This window comes from Coffea arabica, chromosome 1e (assembly GCF_036785885.1).
Source record: "Coffea arabica cultivar ET-39 chromosome 1e, Coffea Arabica ET-39 HiFi, whole genome shotgun sequence".
In the NCBI taxonomy this organism is placed as follows: Eukaryota; Viridiplantae; Streptophyta; class Magnoliopsida; order Gentianales; family Rubiaceae; genus Coffea; species Coffea arabica.
In genome coordinates, this window is record NC_092311.1 from 54,776,479 (window position 1) to 54,798,858 (window position 22,380).

At 37.5% G+C, this 22,380-nt stretch overlaps 3 protein-coding genes across 3 annotated transcripts; 2 read left to right on the forward strand and 1 right to left on the reverse strand.

Annotated features, from left to right (window-relative positions):
• The first annotated feature begins 2,779 nt into the window (after positions 1 to 2,779).
• On the forward strand, positions 2,780 to 10,174 carry LOC113718193 (poly [ADP-ribose] polymerase 2). The gene is made up of 18 exons (XM_027243115.2): positions 2,780 to 2,985; positions 3,107 to 3,395; positions 3,483 to 3,595; positions 3,688 to 3,769; positions 3,968 to 4,203; positions 4,444 to 4,570; positions 5,259 to 5,314; positions 6,407 to 6,480; positions 6,596 to 6,642; positions 6,852 to 6,901; positions 7,167 to 7,229; positions 8,369 to 8,449; positions 8,675 to 8,785; positions 8,909 to 8,984; positions 9,072 to 9,214; positions 9,495 to 9,568; positions 9,677 to 9,779; positions 9,887 to 10,174. The coding sequence occupies exons 1-18, from the start codon at positions 2,902 to 2,904 to the stop codon at positions 9,995 to 9,997; spliced, it is 1,920 nt and encodes a 639-aa protein (XP_027098916.1). The 5' UTR covers positions 2,780 to 2,901; the 3' UTR covers positions 9,998 to 10,174.
• Positions 10,175 to 11,171: 997 nt separating this feature from the next.
• Positions 11,172 to 13,556, forward strand: LOC113718209 (mediator of RNA polymerase II transcription subunit 28-like). Its single transcript, XM_027243127.2, has 4 exons — positions 11,172 to 11,311; positions 12,018 to 12,268; positions 12,961 to 13,073; positions 13,261 to 13,556. The coding sequence occupies exons 2-4, from the start codon at positions 12,094 to 12,096 to the stop codon at positions 13,393 to 13,395; spliced, it is 423 nt and encodes a 140-aa protein (XP_027098928.1). The 5' UTR covers positions 11,172 to 11,311; positions 12,018 to 12,093; the 3' UTR covers positions 13,396 to 13,556.
• A 203-nt stretch (positions 13,557 to 13,759) lies between these two features.
• LOC113718202 (U1 small nuclear ribonucleoprotein A-like) lies at positions 13,760 to 16,594 on the reverse strand. Its single transcript, XM_027243121.2, has 5 exons — positions 16,364 to 16,594; positions 16,068 to 16,240; positions 15,724 to 15,817; positions 15,306 to 15,394; positions 13,760 to 14,267 (listed from the first exon to the last, which is right to left on the reverse strand). Exons 1-5 carry the CDS (start codon positions 16,455 to 16,457, stop codon positions 13,974 to 13,976), a joined length of 744 nt encoding a protein of 247 aa, XP_027098922.1. The 5' UTR covers positions 16,458 to 16,594; the 3' UTR covers positions 13,760 to 13,973.
• Positions 16,595 to 22,380: the final 5,786 nt, after the last annotated feature.

Sequence of the window (22,380 nt, forward strand, 5' to 3'; positions counted from 1 at the left end):
ATGTAAACAAATAAATTTGGGGAAATAATCTCCTGTCCAAACACACTCATTGGGGAATTGTTGCTAGAAGAGCTAATGGAGCTATAATAAGAGCTTGGGCAGGTCCTGAACAAAGAATCAGTGAACCATTTGATTGAAGAAGCAAATGCAATTAGAAATGCACTGGTCAAAGCAAATTTAGAAGGCTGGAGAAATATGGAAATCCAGTCAGATTGCAAAGTGACAGTGAAGAAGATCATGCTGGAAAATATTAATGACCCCAAAATATGATTGGTTGTACAAGATATCAGTGTGATTAGAAAAGAGTTTAGTAAGCGTTGCTTTTCTTTTATTAGATGGGAAAGTAACCATCATGTTAGTCACAAGCTGACAAAGTATACCATAAACTTGATTAGTGAAATTAAGTGGAAGAATTCCTTCTATCTCTGATTAGTTAGATTAGATGGAGAAGATTTAGGAGCAGTTGCTCCAGTTTTGTAATAGCTTTTGGTATATATAAGAAAATGTTATCGTTTGAAAAAAAAAGAAGAAAGAAATAGGACCTACACAAAGAACTCCATCGAATAACCTGACATGGAAACTAACTACTTCTAGAATAGTTGGTTACTAGAAAGAGTTTTAAAACTCTTATTGGGTATAAGTCAAGAGATCGAATCCGTTGGCCTGTATTATTGTTCAAGATTTTTTGAAAATTTCATCAGCGAGTGCAAAGGTATCTGTCTGGTGACGATTCAGTCCCCTCCGCTTACCCATTGATTCTCTTGGATCCACCCCTTCCCCTTAGTGTAGAGTAGGAGTAGGTCTAGATAAACTTCAAATTCTCCATTAACCCTCTTGGGTCTATCCATTCTTCTTAGTGTAGAGTAGAGATCCACCGATTCGGTCCCCTCCGATCCGAATTTCCTATTGATTTCCTTGAGTCCATTCGTTCTCTTTAGTATAAAATAGAAGCAGGTCTATATAAACTCTAGATTCTTTATTGACCCCTTGGATATACTCCTTCCTCTTAGTATAGAATAGGTTGGCCTAAAATAGAATTTATTGTGTAAAAAAAAAAAATTGACAAAAAGAATAGGAAAAATCGCCAATTTAGTCCCTAAACTTTTTTTTTCTGTCGATTTAGTCCCTATACATTATTTATAGCCAATTTAATCCCTAAACTTATATTTCGGTTTCAATCAAGGAGCTTAGCGGCGGAGCCACCGTATAATTTCCATCAGCTTCCCAATCGAGCAATCCAGAAGGGGTATTTTCGGAACTTCCATTCTGGAGCCTTTACCAAAATTAACCGAAACAAAAGTCCTATGAGAAATACTCACTCAAAACCCAAAATGAAAACAACAAAATTTCTCCAGTCGCCACAGAATTCTTGAAGAAAATCCTCGCATAAGATTCAGCCACCACCGCTGCCACTCCTGCCACGCCTAGCGCCACCGGGGCGTGCTTACGGGACGACCCATATCCGAAATTGTCACCACCGATGACGATGGAGTAATTCGATTTGAATTGATCCGGTTCAACAAAACGGGTCTGGTAGGAAGAGGGAAGTCTGGTTAGAGCATAGGACCTGAGCTTTTTGTATTCTTTCGGGTTGGAGGGGACCAGGGTAAGATACTTGGCGGGAATGATTTGGTCAGTGTCTATGTTGTCGCCGACAACGTAGCAGATGCCATGAAAAGTGGAAGCGGTGACGGTGGGAGGAGGAGTGGTGGAGGCGTTGGGGGGAGTGATGGCGGAAAGGGGCTTGTGTTGGAAATGGGGAAGAGCAGAATGGGAAATGAGGGGTTTAGTGGAGGGATAGTTTGGCGAAATTGAGGCGAAATTGAGGGAGGAGGGTGGGGAGAGAGAGGTGGTGGCAGTGGTTGAGGTGGTGGGAAATTTGGCGGTGGCAGTTGGGTTTGATGGGATGATTGAAGTTGAAGCCACCATTTTGTGAAACGTGTTAGAGTCGTATTTTAGTGGGTGTTGTGCGTGTTTTTGTGCTCTCTGAAAGAAGTGCGTCACCTTGGGTGTTTCTTGTACGGGCTCTAGCCTCTGAGGGCTTCTTTCTTCTGCCCGAATCAAGGGCAGCGCCGCCCTTTGTTACTGGTATTCCTACTTGTGATTCTCATTTGCATTTATTCTATCAATTGGTTGGCTGAAGATTAAGAAGATTTAGATGATAAAACACAAACATGGGATGCATTCAGATTTTTTAGTGAGAACTTTTCAAAAATTCTTCCAAGATTCGAAAGAAAGCCACAAGGTCACCACCCCTCTTCTATGAGAGCTGAGCAAGAATTTTTTGCCCAAGAAATTTTTTTGTTTTCATTTTGGGTTTTGGGTGGGTATTTCTCATAAGACTTTTGTTTCGGTTAATTTTGGTAAAGGCTCCAGAATGGAAGTTCCGAAAATACCCCTTTTGGGTTGCTCGATTGGGAAGCTGATGGAAATTATGCGGTGGCTCCGCCGCTAAGCTCCTTGATTGGAACCGAAATATAAGTTTAGGGATTAAATTGACTATAAATAATGTATATGGACTAAATCGACAGAAAAAAAAAATTTAGGGACTAAATTGGCAATTTTCCCAAAAGAATAACCTGAAAGGAGGTGCCACCACGACGCCGTGTGGGCATTAAGCAAGTCGTTGGGCATTACAAATCTGAGGGGAGGCGCCAAAAACCGTGCCACGTACACTAGATTCTAAGTTTTCCTTCTCTCGGAAGCTTATTTTTATTATTTATTTATTTAATAATAGTTAGTGGTGGTAATAGAGTGGTAATAGACCAGTAATACTAGCAGAGACTAGTGCATAATTCATCCGCCCCTGAAACTTCTATAAAAGCCCTTGTACCCGCTCTTTGTTCTTCAGTCTTCCTTTCCTTCAATCTCTCTGTCTATCTCACAGTTAAACGACTGTAAATGGCAAGTCAACTCAAAGTGGATGAACTCCGCTCCGAATTATGCAAACGAGGCCTTAGTACCACTGGAACCAAGCCCGCATTGGTCTGAATACCCAACCTCTCCCCTGCCCCTTTTTCCCGCAATGATTTCTCTTTCCTTTTTTCTTCTCTCTCTTTCTTGTCTGTTTGCTGTCGAAATTTTTGATCGAGTGAATCATCTATAGGTTCGGCGACTGGAGTCGGCGGTCAAAGAGGAGGAGGAGGAGAAAGGTAAGAAATCCAGAGATGCGGACGGAGATTTAATCAGTCGGAAAAGACAGAGGGATGATGATAATGGGGATTCCAACGACAAAGTCAAAGCCACTGAAGATTTTCAAGAAATGAGCGTTAAAGAACTCCGCAAAGAAGCTAGTCTTCGAGGGATTTCAACGACTGGGTCCAAGAAACAACTTATTGAAAGGCTTTCAAGTGATGCAGATGCAGACAGGAAGGACGACGACCACAATCTTGAAGGTATAACATGGAAATTTTCTTACGGTTATGTATTTATGGTATCACAGTCCTGATAAAATTTTGATGGATAAATGATATGGGTGGCAGAGGAAGACAAAAGTAAGAAGGCGAAACAAATTACAGCGACCAAGAAGGGTGCAGCTGTATTGGATCAGTGGCTTCCGGATGAGGTTAAGTCCCAATACCATGTTCTGCAAGAGGCAAGTCTTCTTTCTATTCATGCTGAATGGTTTCTGTTCCTAACTGTTTTTCTTTACAACTCAAACATAATATTCTTTCTTCTTTCGAGCAGGATGAGGATATTTATGATGCCACCTTGAACCAGACAAACGTTGGGGATAACAATAACAAGTTTTACATTATTCAAGTTTTGGGTAGGTATTCAACTCATGGAGCGTCCAAATTACGTCTTTCTTAGCAAATTTCTGATACTTGGATTCCATGCTCTTAGTCGTTTTACTGAGTCATTCAATTTCCATTGCATTGCACTTGATTGAATCATAGAATGCCGCTTTCCCCTGTCTTTTCAATTATTAATGCTTCTCTGAACGCCGTAAATTGATTGATTGCAGAATCCGACGATGGTGGAAGATTCATGGTTTTTAACAGATGGGGTAGAGTTGGTTCAAAGGGTCAGAACAAGTTAAGTGGCCCCTACACGTCTAAACAGACTGCCATTGATGAGTTTCAAACCAAGTTCTATGGGAAGACTAAGAACAATTGGTGGGAGCGTCACGAGTTTGTTGCTCATCCCAAGAGCTATACTTGGTTGGAGATGGACTACAGTAAAACTGACAAAGAATCAACTGTGAGTTGTTTTAAGACTGATTCTGAAATTTAGTCCTAATTCAGTACACAGAAATAAATGACTACATGAAGTGAATGACTCAAAATGAGAAGCCAGGCTATGTGAAGTTTGCTTTTCTGCAATACATAAGATCCTTGGTCTCAAGGGCAAAGACATTTCATATCTATCTCCAATTAGTATGATACCGCAAGCTTTCAGATGGTTCTGGTATCAGTTCTTAAACTTTTTTGACAATTCCAGGTCCAAGAACCATCAGCATCAAAAATGGACAGGCAACCTCGTGAAACAAAGCTGGAAGCGCGGCTTGCAAAGTTCATCTCTCTTATCTGTAACGTCAGCATGATGAAGCAACAAATGATTGAAATAGGTTTGTTTATCAAACTCCTATAGTTTTTCTTGTGAAGAGGGTTATCACAAGTTTATCTGGTCATCAGCAGTTAATACAATATGGTGGTTTTGTATATATGTAATGTCTCTGTCCTTCATGTGAATTCTCAGGCGATTGTGATACACCTGCCATACTTTAGAGTGTATGTATGTCTTGCTATTAATATTTCTGACGTATTTACCTGGTGTCATTCCTTACCCTGTGTGTCCTAAGCATATGGCACTTTATCTTTCTCTGTCATAGTTAATTTGGTTTCTCTTGTGCTATTCATGGTTTTAAAAACTAACTTCACCACATGTTTTAAGAACACAGTTATGAACTTATATTGCTTTGTTTAACCCTGTAATTTCATGCGTATTTTTTCCTTAATATTCTCTTTTTTTTTTTCTTTTCGTGAATCCCATTTGGCATGCTTAGTAGTTTGTGGAATATAGTATGGTATTTGTTACTCCCTGGAAGAAGAGATGGAGGTCAGTGGAAAGAAAATGATCTTGAAAATGAGACTACTCTGTAAGCATGTCTAGTTTAATTATGAGATGCTGGTTACTCAAATTGCTTTTATGATAGTTTCTTTTTATCACATAGTTCTGTCATTAATCATTCATTATCAGTTCTCTATGTTTTGAATCAGCTATGGGTAACATTTACATCCTCTGCTATTTAATAGGATACAATGCTGAAAAATTGCCTCTTGGTAAACTAAGCAAATCAACAATTTTGAAGGTAAGTTGCTTTATCATTGGCTTCTGTAGTGCTTTATCATTGACTTCTGTAAACTATATGCATGCATTTGTACATATAAATTTTTTCTAAGCAGTAGGTCAACAATTTATGAAGATATTGTGCATGAAACCTTTCCTTCCCTGGATATTTTTTACTCAAGTACTGAACATATGAACTTTAATTTCAAAGCCAGATTAATTATGTTTATTGACTCTTGCATCATGATATAATGAAATCTTGGCCTAACATGTTTGATCGTGCTAGAAATGTTTCAAAGCAAGACTTTTATGGTCTTAGTTTTGTACAGTATAGATTGCAAGTGTCTAGTCTTCATGTGAGATGATGAAGTCATAGAATTCGTGATTGTTGCAACACTCAGTGCTCCAGGGCAATTTGATGCTTCTTTTAATTTTGAAACTCTGACATAGTAAATTGGCATTTGTTCTGATTTTTCACTTTTTTCCTGTTATTATTTGCTTCCATGACCTGCAACAGTTTTATAAGTATTAGTACATAACTTTAAATAACTTTGAGAGGGCCCATCTTTTACACTTTTTTGTGACATTGTAATGAGGTTGTTTTGGAACTAGGTGTAGTTGTAATTTCAGCAAGCTATTTTCCTTCTTAAGTTTGTTACTCGAGGATTGATGTTAAAAATGGAAAAGCATAGGCATATCTTGACCATAAAAATGACAAGTTAAATATTCAAGGAATTATCTGGCAATCAGTCGCAAAAGCATATTGCTTGGCAGAAAAATATGTAAGGATTGATTGATTGAATGCTTTCTCAACTACTATCTTAAATCTGTCAAAAATGAAACCTTTTTTTGATTTCTGAAAAGAATTTTCTATAGGATAAGAAATTGAAATTATTTGTGGCGAACAAAACCATTTATGTTACCTCTTCTCCCGTGAGAAAAAAGAAATATTAGGTGTTGCATTTTTTCTTAGCAATGATCCAATTATCAAGCAGGTCTGCATTTCTCCTTGCTTATCTTGACCAAAAAGATGTTGATGATAAAGTTTGCTTGAATATGTTGCTTTCTGCTTGGTGTATTATTTTGCTTCATAGCTTTATTTTGATATGAACAGGGATATGATGTATTGAGAAGAATTGCAGACATAATTGGGCAGTCAGATAGGGAAATTCTTGAGCAATTGAGTGGGTAAGAATATATGCAATGTATGAATTTTCTACACAATATTGGTGGTATATGATTTAAGCACTGTGTTGATGATCTGGCTCTCTATATAATGATTGTGATGCAATTTCTTCTGCAGGGAGTTCTACACGGTTATACCTCATGATTTTGGTTATAGAAAGATGCGTAAGTTTCCTTCCTCCTGCAGCCTTTGCACCCATGCTTGAGTTATACACCCTCGTTAATAAGTGTGTCGAGGTTACAATGGGCCAGCTGATGATGTTAATTCAATTGTCTCTTTGTTTTTCATACTCCTTGTTCTTTTTTTTTTGGGCCATTTTCTTCCTTCTTTTCTTAGTGCTTCTGCAGTAACTTAAAGTTATGCATGATGACAGGTGAATTTGTCATTGATACCCCTCAGAAGTTGAAATCAAAACTGGAAATGGTGAATCTTTATCTCTTTGTTGATTTAATGCATATGTTCCTTAATGTACTTGAAAATATTTCCACTAAGAATGTCAAGCACATTGAGTTACTGATCTTAAATGCTTGACAGCGTTCCTCATACTGAATGACTGTTGTTTTATGTTTTAGCTACCATGCAATTGTCAAACCACAGTTATCTCTTTTTAATCCATGTTTCTATGTGATATATGTTCGGTATAGTTTTTTCTAATAAGAACAATTTTTGCATCTTGGGAAATTTGAAGGTTGAAGCTCTTGGGGAGATTGAGGTGGCAACAAAATTGTTGGAGGATGATACTGCTATGCAGGTACTCGTTTCTGTAACCGTTTATTCCTCTTACAAGTGATTCAATGTTATATTTTATATTATTCCTTCTACTTGGACTATGTCTAATTCAAATCTAGCCTTGGTTGCAGTAATTAATAGTCTAAATTGGATAGATTTTCTTTCTTCTTTGTTGAGAAAATTAAAATGGGCTAGATTTGCTTGATTCTATATTTGCTGAATTTGAGAAATTCAGCTCAAAAAATTGAGGGTCAATCTAAGAAATGTTAAATGGTCATTGTTTATTGGGAAGCATTGGACTTAGATATCTTAGAGAAGGAATAAATTGATATGGTGCTTAAATGTCAATCTCAACATAGGAACCATTAATTAAATCTTGCTTTCAACTTTCTTCATGCCAACATCAATAAGCAAATATAATTATTCCTTCTACTTGGGCTCATATCTTTGTCTAGGCAAGGATATCATTAGTTAAGCCTTTCACGAGGATGACTTTCTGCTCTTTATTCACAAAACTAAGATGCATCTGAGTTGCTTTTATTTCTTCAGTGCTAAATCAGGATTCATAATTTATGTCTTGTGAAAAGTTGATGGCTAGATAAAAGAGAATGCTAGTGGGCATCGTCTTAGGATAGCACCCATGTTCATCTTGTAGAAAGAAGATTAGGAATGGTGTTTGAGAGCAGATTTTAGTGCAACAATCACTGGATTTTTTCCTTTCAACTTTCTTTGCGTCAGGATTCATTCCACTATTTGCTTTTGCTTGTTGAACAATTTCTATGACCAGTGGACTTCCAATATCACATCCAGGTTCCCAGGAGAGAGGTGGTTCATATGAAAATGATGCTTCATGGCGTGGTATTTTTAATTAGTACTTCTAATAGAGATTGATGAGAATCTATTGCAGGAAGTGATAATATTCCAAAGATTCAATAAGAAAATGAATGTCAAAGAGGAAACTCAAGGTGTTAGCTCCTTTTCTTTGGGAGAAATTAAAAATCTGAGAAAGTGAATTTGTCATGCACCCGGTGATTACTTCTCTGTCACAGTATATGCTTCCTGATAGATGATTTTCTTCCCTCATCTGTGGCATCATTATTTTCTTCAGGAAACACTTTCTTGAGTTGCAGACATTAACTCATCATTTCTGGTTGTGAATAGGTGGATCCTTTGTACTCCCATTATCAACGGCTTCATTGTGAACTGACTCCCATTGAAGCTGATTCAATTGAGTATAAAATGGTATTTGTTTACTGTTCTTGATTTGTTATATTCTTAGTTTTTGGTCTTCCAAAATCTGATCAGGCATTGAGATGCTTACTTTACGGGTCTGGGATTGGCATAGGGACTTATTCAATTGCAGTCTGTTGTTCTTGTTTTGCTTAGTGCGCAAAGGTGCTAATCATATAGAACTTAGTTACCTTCTTTGCTCAAATCATAGAATGCAATGTGCTTTCTGCTTTTCAGATAGAGAAATATATGAAGAACACCCATGCAAAGACTCATTCAAGTTATAGTGTTGATATCATTCAAATCTTTAGGGCTTCAAGAGAAGGCGAATCTGAACGCTTCAAGAAGGTAAACACATTTGTATCGCACATCCTCATCGGTTTTTTCCTTTCAGTCCTATGCTTTGTCCAATCTCTATTTCTCTCCTACGCTATGAGGCTGATGCAAAAGTCTGATTGCTTTTCCGAGCAGTTTTCTAAGACACACAACAGGTTGCTCTTATGGCATGGTTCTAGGCTCACAAACTGGACTGGAATTCTATCACAAGGTTATACATTTCATTTATATCTGTCATAGTACATTTCTGTAGTTATTGGGCAATAGTTGACTTGAAATGTGCCATAAAAATTTTCAGGTTTGAGAATTGCTCCTCCAGAAGCACCGGTAACAGGTTATATGTTTGGGAAAGGTGTTTATTTTGCAGATATGTTCTCCAAAAGTGCAAATTATTGCTATTCATCTTCCAATGCAGATGCCGGTGTGCTGCTGTTGTGCGAGGTTACTTTATTCTAATTCATTTCAGTTCTCTTGACTTTCAAGGAAAAAAGAGAAATCATAAAAGTGGAAAGATAAACTTCATATTTAGTGTCCTGAATATATTGTTGCTGGATTATATTTAAGTTGATATGAGTAAGAGGTCTCATCTCTCTCTCTCTCTGCGCATATGTATAATATGATGTTTTATCAACATTATTATTTGCTCACAAATACATGAAAAGCTATTCTCAGATATCCCTATCAAGTGTTCCTACTGAACAAACCGGCTGTTGTCTTGTAGGTTGCACTGGGGGACATGGCTGAACTGCTACACGCAGACTATAATGCAGACAAGTTGCCTCAGGGGAAGCTGAGGTCTGAGCCTATATTCTCCTCTTATTGTACTGACAACCTGAGTCAGTCCGATGAATTATTTAGTAAATGGAAAACTTTTTGAGTTGTATGGTACTTGCTAAATTGCAGCACAAAAGGAATCGGTGCTACTGCGCCAGACTCTTCCGAGTCTCAAATGCTTGAAGACGGCGTCATAGTTCCCTCAGGTAGACCAAAGCAACTAGGAACCAAGGTTTGTCTCGTCATAATTACGCACACTACTGATGTTACTTACATAAGCTTTTCTGGTTTTCACACAGTTATAATAGCTGATTTACCACTGAAATTTTCTGCTTGCAGGCTAGTCTTCTGTACAATGAGTACATAGTTTACAACGTGGAGCAGATAAAGATGCGATACGTTTTGCAAGTAAAGTTCAATTACAGGAGATATGTGGTTCAAAAGGTTTGATTATATAAAGGGTTTGATTTCTGTGTTCTCCTGCCGCTCTGTGTGTGTGTATATATTTATTTATTTTTGGGTGGTTTTGGAAAGAGGCGGGAACCGGGCTGTTTCATATCACCATGTATGACAAAATCGATCTTCCAAGTCATTACGCTTGTTCTTATTGGAGTACCCTTCTCTCTCTCTCTCTCTCTCTCTCTCTCTCTCTCTCTCTCTAGTTGTATAAATTGGTACCCAAGAGTATGAGGAGGACTGAATTTTCTTCCCGTGATAAATGGCCTCTGTTCTGCTCCGATTAAGACAGACGAAGCACTTTTACAAATTGTTTCCTCTGCAATTTCATCCTTTTATCACACATGCGCTCCAAAGGAGTAGCCTCTTTTTTTTTTTTTTTTTTTTGAAGTGTAAAAGTGGGAGGCTTTCGAATTCATTTATACTTCCGTTCTGCTGTATCACTCAATTCATCTGCAATCTCCTTCCTTTTATCATATGCGAAAAAAGTAGCCTTTTTATTTAGTGTAAAAATATGAAGTTTTTGAATTCGAAATCTCTCATTTAAACTCACCTTCTCGTATGCGACTCAACTCATTTTCCCCCAACCCCCTCACCCTAGGTGAAAGAAGTAGCCCTATCAGTGGGCATAGGTACAAAACAAAAAATTTCAACAGGTTGAGTTGCATTGCACGCCAATGATAAGATGAGTTGTATTTTTTTTTTGTCCTATAACTACTCCTCCTGTATACTAGGGGAAGGGAATTTAAAAAGATTAAAAGGAATTCGATGAATCAGCACTGCTCCAGACGGGTGCCTACACGCACCCACTAGCAAAACATTTTTAGAAAAGTCTAGATATTAGAATGTGTAGGCACAAGAAACATTTTCAAAAAAGCCTGGATATTAGAATATAAGTAAAAAATTTGATCCTTTAACTTTCACTCAAAGAGTTTAAAACTCTCTCGTGCCAGCCTAGTTGGTTGATAAGGTGAGTTGCTGCTAGTGCTATAGCAAAAAGACTGCTATTAGTACTTAGAAGGGTAAATTTGGAATTGAAATGAAGAGGCTTTAGGACCTTGTTTTGTTGGACTATGTACAGAAAAGCCAGTTCTACTGGCAAAAAAAAAAAAAAAAAAAAATCCAAGTGGAGTAGGAAAAGACGGCGCGCCACTCATGGGATATTAGTTTGTATACGAAGTAGTGCCTAAGCAAATCTACATTGTCGCTGGCAGTCGGCGGCGGTTGATCCCCCTGGCCGCCCTGGTTTCTTAGAAATTACTACTGCTAGAAATTAAGAGAGCGGTCTTCTCCCCCAGGGCTCCGGAGGTGACCATTTTTCGTCTTTACAATTCTTTACAACCGTACACAGCAAAATGTGAATGAGAATTATAATTGCAAAACTGCCCCTCTCCCCCCTTCTACCCGTTTGTGTGATTGCCTTCTTTTATCTTTGGCAAATCATATTCTTTATTATTTTGTGAATAATTAACTTTATTGTAAGAAATCTTTGGTGAGATTTTGCGAGGAGCAAATGTGTTCAAATTTCTATAATATTGTACGCCATATGTTTGTCGAATTGTGTGGCCAATCCTTTCTCTGACATTGGAGCCTTTTTGGGATTTTTTTTTTTGGGGTGAGTTTGCCGCAGCAATCTTGCTTCCATTTGTGTCTTAGTCTCCTGATCACTAATTCACTATGCGCTGTGAAATACCGTTAATTTCACCTAAGGTATTTCTGCCTTTTCAACCCAAAACTCCAATCTGGCAGGCTAAGTATTTCTGTAACGTGTTTTATGAAAGGACTTTTTTTTTTTTGGTCTACTTCGTTCTTGCTGTGTGCCGAATCGATGATTATATGTTTGCTTTTACCATAACGTGTTTATAATTTTACAGTGTCTGCAAGGAGCGGAATAGAGTTACTTGTTCATTTTTGCTGAAGGGCATTATTTATCGTTTTACATTTTTGTATTTGGGGGACATTTTGGCGGCCATCATTCAACAGGCATTGATGATCCGTTGTTTCCTACTTGCAGTACAGAATCCGTCTCTGGCTATTGGAGTAGATTCTGGTTGGTTGGTTGATCTATAAAGCATTCAGCTGACATAGATATGGCTGACAGGCAATCAGTTGATCAACAGCAGCATGCACTTGATTCACAGTCTCCTCCTGCATCTAAGGACGACATGATTGCCTGTGTCACAGCCTTAGAGGCTGCTTTGCTTCCATGCCTGCCTGCCAGAGAACTCCAAGCAATAGATCGTTCTCCTCATCCTTCTCATCAGAGTGAGTCTAGTCAAAACCCTGAGAAGTACTCTTTGTTCTCATAATTTATTTCAACTTTCTAGCAATCAAATGTTCACTACTAGGGAGCTTTTTAGAATTTCGCCTCCACACCCCCCCCCCGGGCCCGCGGCCTTTTTCTTATTTCCAGGATAAGTTTTTTTGAGGCATTGTTTAGAATTTCGAAGTTTTCCTTAGGCTATTCAATGCAAATTTTGAGTCTAAAGATGAAGGGTTATTGGATAGTGAATGAGAACAGTATTGCAGAGCTAATTCTTAGATAATAAGCCTAAACTTTTTCCATCGTTTTTTATTTTCATCTGTAGCTTCTCTGTCTGCACTAGATGTATGAGGATTACCTTTTGAATTTTCTCATTGGCTTTGTTAACCAATCCTTTCCTCTTTATATTCTTGAATATGGCTGGTTCTCTGAAGCAAGCTTGCTGCATCACCCTGGATTGTTTTTTTTTTGGCTGAGTGCACTTTTAGAGGTTTGCTTATATATTTGTGTGGCATTACCTGCTGCTCCATGATTGTGCGGAAATTGATATGTGGTTATCTTGACACATATAAGCGCATTTTATTCTTCTCCACTGTATCCTCTTTCCCTTATTGTTGCATGCGTTCTTATTTTAAGCAAATTGAAGAATTGCTTTTGTTGCTTGCTAAGTGGTAATACCTTTCTTCTGCTTCAGTTGATGTGGAGCGGCATGCCAGAGATTTTATGGAGGCTGCAAAGAACCTCCAGCTTCATTTTATAAGCTTGCAACGGGAAGATCAGCCTTCCAAAGCTGAAACCCTTCGAAAGGTAATGCGCAGCTTGCATCCAAAATTCATTTGTTTAATAATCTTCATCCCTCCTTCTCCTATGGGGAATACAGAATTCTTTATTATTATTATTATTTTTAAGTGTAAGCGGGATCGCTTACATTCCATGCCATCCAACCCGTCCCTCCCCCTGGGAATATAAAATTCATGTTGTCTCGTTCTAGCAGGAGATTGCTACGATGGAAGAAGAGTTAAAGTTGAAGAATGAACTTATCGATCGGCAAGAGAGGCTGATTCATGATTGGAGGAAAGGGTTGAAGGATCAACTAGAAAAGCACAACAGTGAGTTAGAAAGAGTGTAGAGAACATGCTGAATACTAGATTAAATTTGGCATCTGAGTTTATACTGAATCAGAAGATGCCATTTTGTTATAATCATAGCTAGTTTGCCTGTATTGAACTGTGTAACTGAGGACAGTATTTTATTGGGTTATCAAAGTCAGAGATCTGTTGACAAAAGAAACGGAAAAAGACTGATGATCTTGCTGAATCCAATTACACCAGCATCAGCCTTTGTATGGCTGTGTTATACATGCTTAGACATACCTGGAAAAGATTTCGCTACCCCTGCCGTTCTCTTACTGATTGCTCGCAGCAGCAGCAGGCGAATTTAAGAATTTTGTGAGGGTGTGGTAAAATCAAAATGGCAAGGAATTGTTACAGCAATTGTCACCAAAAAATCTCTTTTGATGGAAACAGAGAAGAATAGAGCAATCCGAGAAGACGTTTTAAGGTAATTACACAACAATCTAAAATTACACGACTACAACTAGGAAAATTCAGGGTAAAATTGTTAACAATCATACTTGATAACATTCTTACAATCCTACCATCCTCTTCCTCAAGGAAAAATAAAAAGCAAAGATGGTAACTCATCCATTTACTTCTTTGCATAAGTTATTAACATGGGATTATCTGCTGTGATCTTGAAACCTTGAAGTGCCTGCATCGCAACAGTTGATTGTATCTCATTTTCATACTCAACAAAAGCAATACCAGGTTTCGCTTCAACCATCCTAACTTCTTTAAAGCCAGGATATTGACAGGAGAGCATCTGCAGCATCATTGGAGTCGTCTGGTGAGGGAGATTCTGGACAAACAGAATATTATTTGGTGGTGCAGGAGCCTCAGGCATAGCAGCTTTAGAACCAGCCATGTATGGTAGCTGTGACAACTGTAACATTTATAGAGAGAGAGAGAGAGAGAATTTAAAACAATTATAGGTATGATGAGAAACAATTTGCAGTACAGGTTAGTATAGACAGGCCTCATATAAACAATGAAGCCAGGCCTAAATTGCCAGACACATTTACAAAGAAGTAACACCGCGTATTTGCAGCATCCCTTGCAAAATCAGTTAAAAGACCAGCTATCTGAACATATGCAGAAATATTATCCAATCTTTTCATCTGAAAACTAGGTATGCCAAATTATCACCAGCTCTTTACTTGCATTTCCAGATTTAGCATCATGGGAACACCAAAGAACAGAAAATTTGAATCCTCAAGATCAAAGTTTTATTATTCGGACTTGAATATTTTGTTTTTCAGTGCATATGATCCAATGCTCCTATTAGAAGAGACAACTGTCAAAATCTGATTCACATCTGCTTAATCATAAACTCATGCAATCCATCATGAGGCAGCACCCACTTTGCACACAAAAGGGAAAAACTAGTACAAGGAGTTCCAATACTGTGACACTGAGAAGGTAAGAATGTGCTACCAATTGAGTGACATTGGCAACACACCATGGTGCTTCATTTATTTATGTCCTTTCTTAAAGAACTCTTGGGAGGAACATCATTTTAAATCTTCATTTTACCAATAAATATTAAGCTAAGAAAGTTAATTTCATCTTAAAATATTTATTTTATGGGGTATTGTAAAACAGAAGTTCAGTACTCAAGAGAGACAAATCTGATTCATGGGGGCCTGTTTCTGTTCTATGGGCCTAAGAGAGCAACAGCGACAAATAGCAAAGCATTTGAGAACTTATAAACCCAACAATCATGTCTATACTGTTAATCGTCTTAAGGTAGCAATTCTTTCATGCACAGCTTATTGAGGTTATACTTTTGAATTTCACCTTCCAGGAAGCTTCACTTAGTTTATTCTCCTTAAATATCATTACATCATAGATGGAAGCAATGCAAATACAATGGGGGAAATAGAAAACAGATAATAAATTTATCATTTGACAACATGCTTACCGGAGGTGTTGCCCCATAGGGACTAGTATATGCAGGATGGAGACCCATCCCAGGTTGATGTGCATCATGCTGGTCCTTTTTCTTCCTCCCTGTAGAAGACAGAGAGCATAATTAACAGGAAAAATTGCTAAACGAGCCTCAAAATATTAAGGAAAACTAGCCCCAAACAATATCATGAAGTATGCACATATTTATGCAGATTGCTTATCATCCTCACTTAAAGTAGGATTTCTAAATTCATATTGACAAAAACAGCAATTTCTTCTGGCGGGCAGAAAAATCTACAGAAAAGGAGTTTTATATGTCGCAAAAATTTGAAATCACCTCTAACAAACTCTGTTATGGTGATATTCAGCACTTGGATAAATACCAAGGCAAATATATCATATGTGACAAAGTGATGCATAAGGTGTCTTACCTCTGTCATCGCTCTTCTTTCTTTTTTCTCGAGGTACAAAAGTGCCATCGGCCTTTGCTACGACATCTGATTTTGTCTTTGCATATTGTATTCTCTGAGATGATTTTAGCAAATCACTTCATCAGAAGTACTCAAAGAAAAGAAGATTTTGTTCAGAATCCACTGATAATGTCAGGAGTGATGAATAAAAAAAAATAACAAAGAAAAAAGAAACTTGAGTTACATTAATGTTATATAACTAGAAGTATAAACACTTTGAGCATAACAAAAATTGCGACAAAGGAATTTGAATAAAGCACATAAAAGAGAAGAAGGGAAAAGGTTTTAGGCATTGGGAATTTTACCATAGGCTTGTCGTAGAATGGAAAGCCCTGCATTTGGCGAAGCGCACTGGGAGCAGAAGAAACGTCCTCGAATACCACCCAAGCCTGTCCTTTGTGTTTGAGGGTTTTGAACGCTAATACTTCCACTATCTTTCCGAATTGTGAGAAAACTGCTTTCAGTGATTTCTTCAGCTCTAAAAGAACCACCATCACCCCCCACAACCAACAATCAAATTACACAAAAATTTCAGTTTGAAACTAGCAAGGAATAGGATAGAGTTTAATTATAGATAATTAGAACAAAAGATGACAATTACCGTCGAGCTTGATTTTCTCGTTTAGATTGTTAATGTAAATAGTCTGATTTTGAGGAATATCAGTCCCTGGGGTTGCCGCCGTCAGCTCCGCCATGGCTGCTGGACGTCTTCCTCTCTACTTAAGAGCAGCAATTTGCAGGAGCAGCCGTGCTTCAATATACTCTTTAACGAAGCTGGAGAATTGCCTAAAACCACCGACTACGACCTTGGCTTGGAGGTTTTCCGATCGTTGGGGTTTGGAATTTGGGCCTAATTTTTTTTTTTTTTGATAATGGAATTTGGGCCTAATTAGATGGGTTATTGTACCGCTATTTGTTTAGTTTTGTAGTATGAACGACGGATTGCGTCTAAGTTGCTTGTCTTCTGGGCCATCTGTTTGCTATTATTGGATACCCGAAATGGGTTGCTAATACCAGGCCTTTTGATATTGGGCTCACCCTTCCGAGCTAGACCGTCAACCGACCTAAGTGGATACGAGCTCCCCCCAATCCGCTGACAAAGAACAACGGGATAATAACTACCTATTCAAATTAAGTAGCCATTTAGCACGACTGAAAGGAAATGTTATAGCTAGTTTGTGAGTTGAGGATAGAAAAGAAAAAAAGAGAGAGGTTATAGAAAAGAAAAAAAGAGAAAGGTTAAGTTATCATAGAAAAGAAAGGATAAGAAAGGAAGAGAAGAGATTTTAATGTTATTTGAAAATTTATAAAAGAAAGGAGGTGATTTTGGGCACATTGATCAATAAATATTTCATTCAATAGCTTTTCAAGGATAGAACAGGCAATTTTAAAAATTTTTGTAGCCTTTCCATAGCTTTCTTCTCGATTTGGGTCGAAAATTTTTTTTAACTAACTGTAACGGATCTCCTCTTCCTTCCAAATCAGCCGTATTCTCTTCCTTTCTATTTCATCAAAACTCTCAACGTGAAAAATGTCTACCTTTCTCTTCCCTTCTGTTTTTTTTTTTTTTTTTTCCTGTTCAAATCTCATCTCCCAAACTAAGCATTAGATAAGGCTTCTTGGTTGATGATCCTATTTTATTCCAAGAAAGGAAATATTACCAACTTCACTTTATGGTGTACTAGTCAGCTCACTTGGAGAAATGCTTAAAGTAACAAGGAGTTGTGGAGGGGGAGGGGGAGGTTATCAAACCACGGGGCAAAAGTTTCATTTCATATGTCATTGAAATTGAATTGCTAACCCGCAACGCGAAACAAGAAGAAAATCACCAATTTGTTGATCATGATTACAACACAACAGAAAAGGAATAAAACTTGTGTTTGTTCCACTTCAGTTCCAAGTTCCAACTCCAACTTTAGGCAGCAAGATATACTCTTGTGGTGTGATAGCTACCCCTGACTTCATTGACAAAATGCTGAGACAAGACAAGGAGATATTTTAGCTCCAACAAACTTCTTCAGCCATTCCTTGTCTTTGTATATTTGAGGTAAGAAAAAAAAAAAAAAAAAAAAAAGGGCCGAGCACTAGTCAGTAAAGTAAGGTTTTCGATCACTTCCGATGGCATATTCGTTGAAATGTCCCAACGGATGTCAGAGTAGTATGTGAATCTGATGGTAGGCCAATAAACTGCATTGAGGTGTAAGAGCTGCGGCCCCGGCAGCCATTCGTTTACTCTTTTGGAATATGTCATTGCCATGGCCCAAAACCACATATAATTATTTTCACCTGAACCGCCTAAACCGACAAGGAATACTCCTACGAAAGGGTGGGTCGAAGCCACAAACTTTTCCATTTCTAGAGACTATAAAAATAATCCGGCCACTTTATGGTGACAAAAAGGAAGAATTGCAAGAAAGCAAGGGGATGTGAGCATACAATAATACCGGAGGGTTTGATTCCTTAATTTGTCTTCGCGAGGGAGATGTCTTTCTTCAGAGAACAATCCAATAGGGACCTCACATTTATAATATAGATATATACCATATGTATTATAAAATTTTTTCAACAATAACCACTCGTTAATGTCTATTATATATATATATATATATACACATACCAATAATTATTACTTTGTTTTATATTTATGTATATTTTTTAATTAATTTTATCTTTTCAAATATCTAACATTTGAAAAACATGTTACGAGCACACTCGTTAAACAGAGCTATATCAATCAGCTCATTGCTTGCTGCGTCTCTTGACTGCCTTCAAGAGCCACCGATGGTGAATCGCTCACCCTCGTCTAATCATTATAGATTCTAACGTCAGGCACGATATGCGGCTCTGACAATCTCTGATATGATACTTGTCCAAAGCAAGCGGCGGCGGCGGCGGCGGCGCCAATTCTCAAGACCAGCACCAGCATCCCATGAAAAAAGAAGAAGAAAAGGTTATAAATTGCAAATGGGCAAAGGTGATGAGAACCGAAAATTGCTAACCCAGTAATTTGCACATTGATTTGAGCCATCCCAGTTAAGCAAGAATTTAACTTGCGCTAATGTGTAAACAAATCGATATGGATGCTTGAAGAAGTTAAGTGGCCACTACTTGCAAGGTTGTATGATGTAATTATCAACTGCACCTGAATGTAGATTAGGGCAGGCAGCAAATGTCAAATGAGCAGCCAACTGAGAGAGTGAAAGGTACACTTCATCATTGGCATTGGCCGTAGGGTGATTGTTGTCGGGTGACGACGATGAATTCCACTCCACCATTAGGCTAGGCGTCGGAGATCAACCTAATTTCATGACGTCCAAGGGTGAATTTAATTTAATTACTAATAACAAGACTCTCTCCAAATACTTACAAAGCAATTTCAGTCATTGAATATTTTTTATTTTACTGTGACACTTGCATGCAGATGCAAAGTATTTATTGTTCTTATTTAATTTATATTGACTTGATCTTAGTTGTACAATGGGTTTACGAGAATCAATCACCTCTGAAAAATGTTGTACGTCCCCTTTCTGCTCATGACTTCTTCTTGTTTGTTTGTATATAGCATTGGCCTTGATGCAAGACAAATTAAGAAATGATTTTATCAGCATCCACAGCTGCAACTGAGTGCCTCGATGAAACATTCTCAGCCACTAATGGAAAGTCGTCCATCCACTTGGAGGAGGATTGGAGCTTCACTAACAGTGTGTTTGGACAGCCAATTATTTGGCCAAATATATTTGCTGACATCACCATTACAATTTTCAATATACTTTTTTATCTTCCCAATTACTTTTTTATCTCACATACATCACATCACAAAAAGTGCTACAGTAAAAATATTTCGAATAACTTACAATCCAAACACACTAAGAATCACGACATCCTGACTGTTAGTACCCGAAAAGTAACAATGGAACCCACGAAGCAGTCTCCCCTTCGTTGGCTCTTGGTGTCTCAAAAGCTTCACCTACGTGCGGGTCACCCTCGGGTAACAAGGATGCAACGGAAGCCACGAAGCGTGCTTTTTTAAATTGGAGACCATCTGGGATTTTTTTTTTTGAAATTTAATACTTTTATATATATCATGAATTCAGCGATAATAATAATGTATATATATTATCAGTGTATATAAAATTTAATTTTTAAATAAAAATATAATATTTATTAGGTTATAATATATGTAAAATAAAATAAAATAAAGCGTGTGGCGGGACAGAATATTGCCTTTTTTTTCTCTTTTAACACGCGTCTGAAAACAAGCCTCAAAACAATATAAAAAACCATTAATTGAGCTAAAAAGTTCTCGTATTCTACGTGCATGAATCCAAGGACGTAGGCTTGAATATTTGGCCATGTACAGACTAAAATAAGCGTAAGTTGACGTGCACCAAAAGATCAGCGAGTCCCGTGTTAATATCATTTCATTCTTATCTGAACGAGTTCGAGGAAAAAATCAGAAAGATGCAGCCCAGATAAAGCCATTAAAAGAAAAAAGAAGAGGAAGAAGAAAATAAAAGCAGAGGAAAGCGAAAAGAAGCCCCAGAAGAGTCGAGAGAGGGACTAGAAACAACGCACATTGATTGATATATGGCGGGGGCAAGACTAGTCGGCAACAGGATGAGGGGCCGTTCACGCTGGGGTTTGGGTGGCTGTGTTGACCGATGACTGAGCTGGACGCCACTTTTCCTGCAACGTAACAACCAACCACATACATTAACGGAGCACCCTGCAGTGAAAGAAAAAAAAAATTCCAAAGGTGATGATCTAGTCAATCCTATCCACTTATTAATTACTTACACAATTTTTTTTGGGTTTTTCTGTCTCTATCTTTCTCTCAGTGCCCACCAAAAGGAATTAAATCTCTCTTTGAGCAATAGATCAAAAATTTGAATCTCACTTATAACAAAAAAAATAAATGGCCAAAAAAAGTACCAGAAATTGAAAAAAGTTAAGGAAATTTCACCGCCACCAGTACCGTTCCAGCTTCTAGTATAACTTGGAGACGTTAAAACCGAAAAAAAGGAAAATTTAAGGAAGTTTCGCTGGCAGAGTGTGTCATTCAACTTTCACACGACCCGGTATTATATTATAGAAATGTTATTAGTTGCGTCAATAAAAGGGTACTACACGATACGAGACTAGTATATAACTTGGAGAAGTGAAACCCGAAAATTGGAAAAGTTAAGGAAATTTGGCCAGTGTCAACTTTAACCTGCACGAGGAAAATGTATAATAGGATATCTTTGATTACGAATGTTATCATTGCGGTAAAGAAAAAAAGTACATTACATAATTTGGAGAAGTGAAACCCCAAAATTCGAAAGGGTTAAGGAAATTTCGCCACCATCATTCCACTCTCACACGATGCGATATTAGTTTCTGAGGATGTTATTGTTGAGTCAATAAAAAAAACTACTACCACTATAACTTGAAGAAGCAATGCTTTGTTTGCAACGTGATTTTACGCAAAAAAAAAAAAAAATATTTTTCGTTAATATAATATAGGCTTTGTTTGGATATAATATTATTTAAAATATTATTTGAAATAATTATTGTAACACTTTTTGTGATGTGATGTATGTGAGATAAAAAACTGATTGAAATATAAAAAAATTGATTGAAAAATATGATTATGATGGAAGCGAGATATTATTTGAAAAAATTTTGCTATCCAAACATATATTTTTCAATTGTTTTTTTTATCTCATATATATCAAATCATTACAATTAATCGCTTTTTTTTTTCTATCTTTCGTGCTAATGTTGGACATAACCATTTACTCATGAAATTAACAAATCTCCTCCTTCATGAGTAACCCCCACATTAAATCTAAATTTACAAGCCTTTCTTCGAACCCACTTCTAAATTTACAAGCATCTTATCATCTAATGTCACATTTTCTCCCCATTATGGACTCACTCTTTTTCAACATTCAAACTGTATTTTGGATCTCTGCCAACTCTTGGCTTATTGATCTAACACCAACCGAACCTCTACCAAAATCCATGGCCCACCTAGTCTAATATTAGCCAAACTTCTTAGCACTTCGGTCCATTACCAAAAAGATAATTTTTATCGATCAAACTTCAAGAAGAATTCACTTGCTTATGAGTAGTCCAGTTTCGTAACTCAAAACTTTGATACTAATTTGGTAAGGAGAAACATCTCGAAAGAGTTCACCAAAGAGCCCAATATATAAATCAGGAATCTAACTCTGACAAAAAAATTTAAGCTATTAGGTTTCAAACCCCTACTTACATATTAACCGCTATTTCTCTATCTTTCGTGCCGATATGGGACAATAATACATTATTTTATAAAAAAAAAATTAAAAAATAGCGATCCAAGAAGGTCCTCGAAACCCAGAAATTGGAAAAGTTAAAGGAAATTTCGCCGCCAGCGTCATTCCGCTTTCACACGACACGTGGATATCGGCACCGCCCCGGAAGCAGCAGATGCAAACTTTAACCTGCACAGTTCTTCTTCGCCACAGTCAATGACGTTATTGAGAAGGGTGCTTAGGACGACGATTTTTCCTCGTCGAAAGAAGTATCACGTGTCGAATGACAATGATTGATGTTAAGATAAGAAAAAGTAGAAGAGAAGAGAGAGACACC

Excerpts from the sequence above, each read along its gene's own strand:
- LOC113718202 (XM_027243121.2), bottom strand. The coding sequence starts at position 16,457 with ATGGCGGAGCTGACGGCGGCAACCCCAGGGACTGATATTCCTCAAAAT. Across the intron at positions 15,818-16,067 it reads CATTCTACGACAAGCCTATG|AGAATACAATATGCAAAGAC; the intron begins GTAAAATTCCCA and ends AAATCATCTCAG. Across the intron at positions 14,268-15,305 it reads CCTATGGGGCAACACCTCCG|TTGTCACAGCTACCATACAT; the intron begins GTAAGCATGTTG and ends TAAATGTTACAG.
- LOC113718209 (XM_027243127.2), top strand. The coding sequence starts at position 12,094 with ATGGCTGACAGGCAATCAGTTGATCAACAGCAGCATGCACTTGATTCA. Across the intron at positions 12,269-12,960 it reads TCCTCATCCTTCTCATCAGA|TTGATGTGGAGCGGCATGCC; the intron begins GTGAGTCTAGTC and ends CTTCTGCTTCAG. Across the intron at positions 13,074-13,260 it reads AAGCTGAAACCCTTCGAAAG|GAGATTGCTACGATGGAAGA; the intron begins GTAATGCGCAGC and ends TCGTTCTAGCAG.
- LOC113718193 (XM_027243115.2), top strand. The coding sequence starts at position 2,902 with ATGGCAAGTCAACTCAAAGTGGATGAACTCCGCTCCGAATTATGCAAA. Across the intron at positions 3,396-3,482 it reads CGACGACCACAATCTTGAAG|AGGAAGACAAAAGTAAGAAG; the intron begins GTATAACATGGA and ends TATGGGTGGCAG. Across the intron at positions 7,230-8,368 it reads AGGATGATACTGCTATGCAG|GTGGATCCTTTGTACTCCCA; the intron begins GTACTCGTTTCT and ends GGTTGTGAATAG.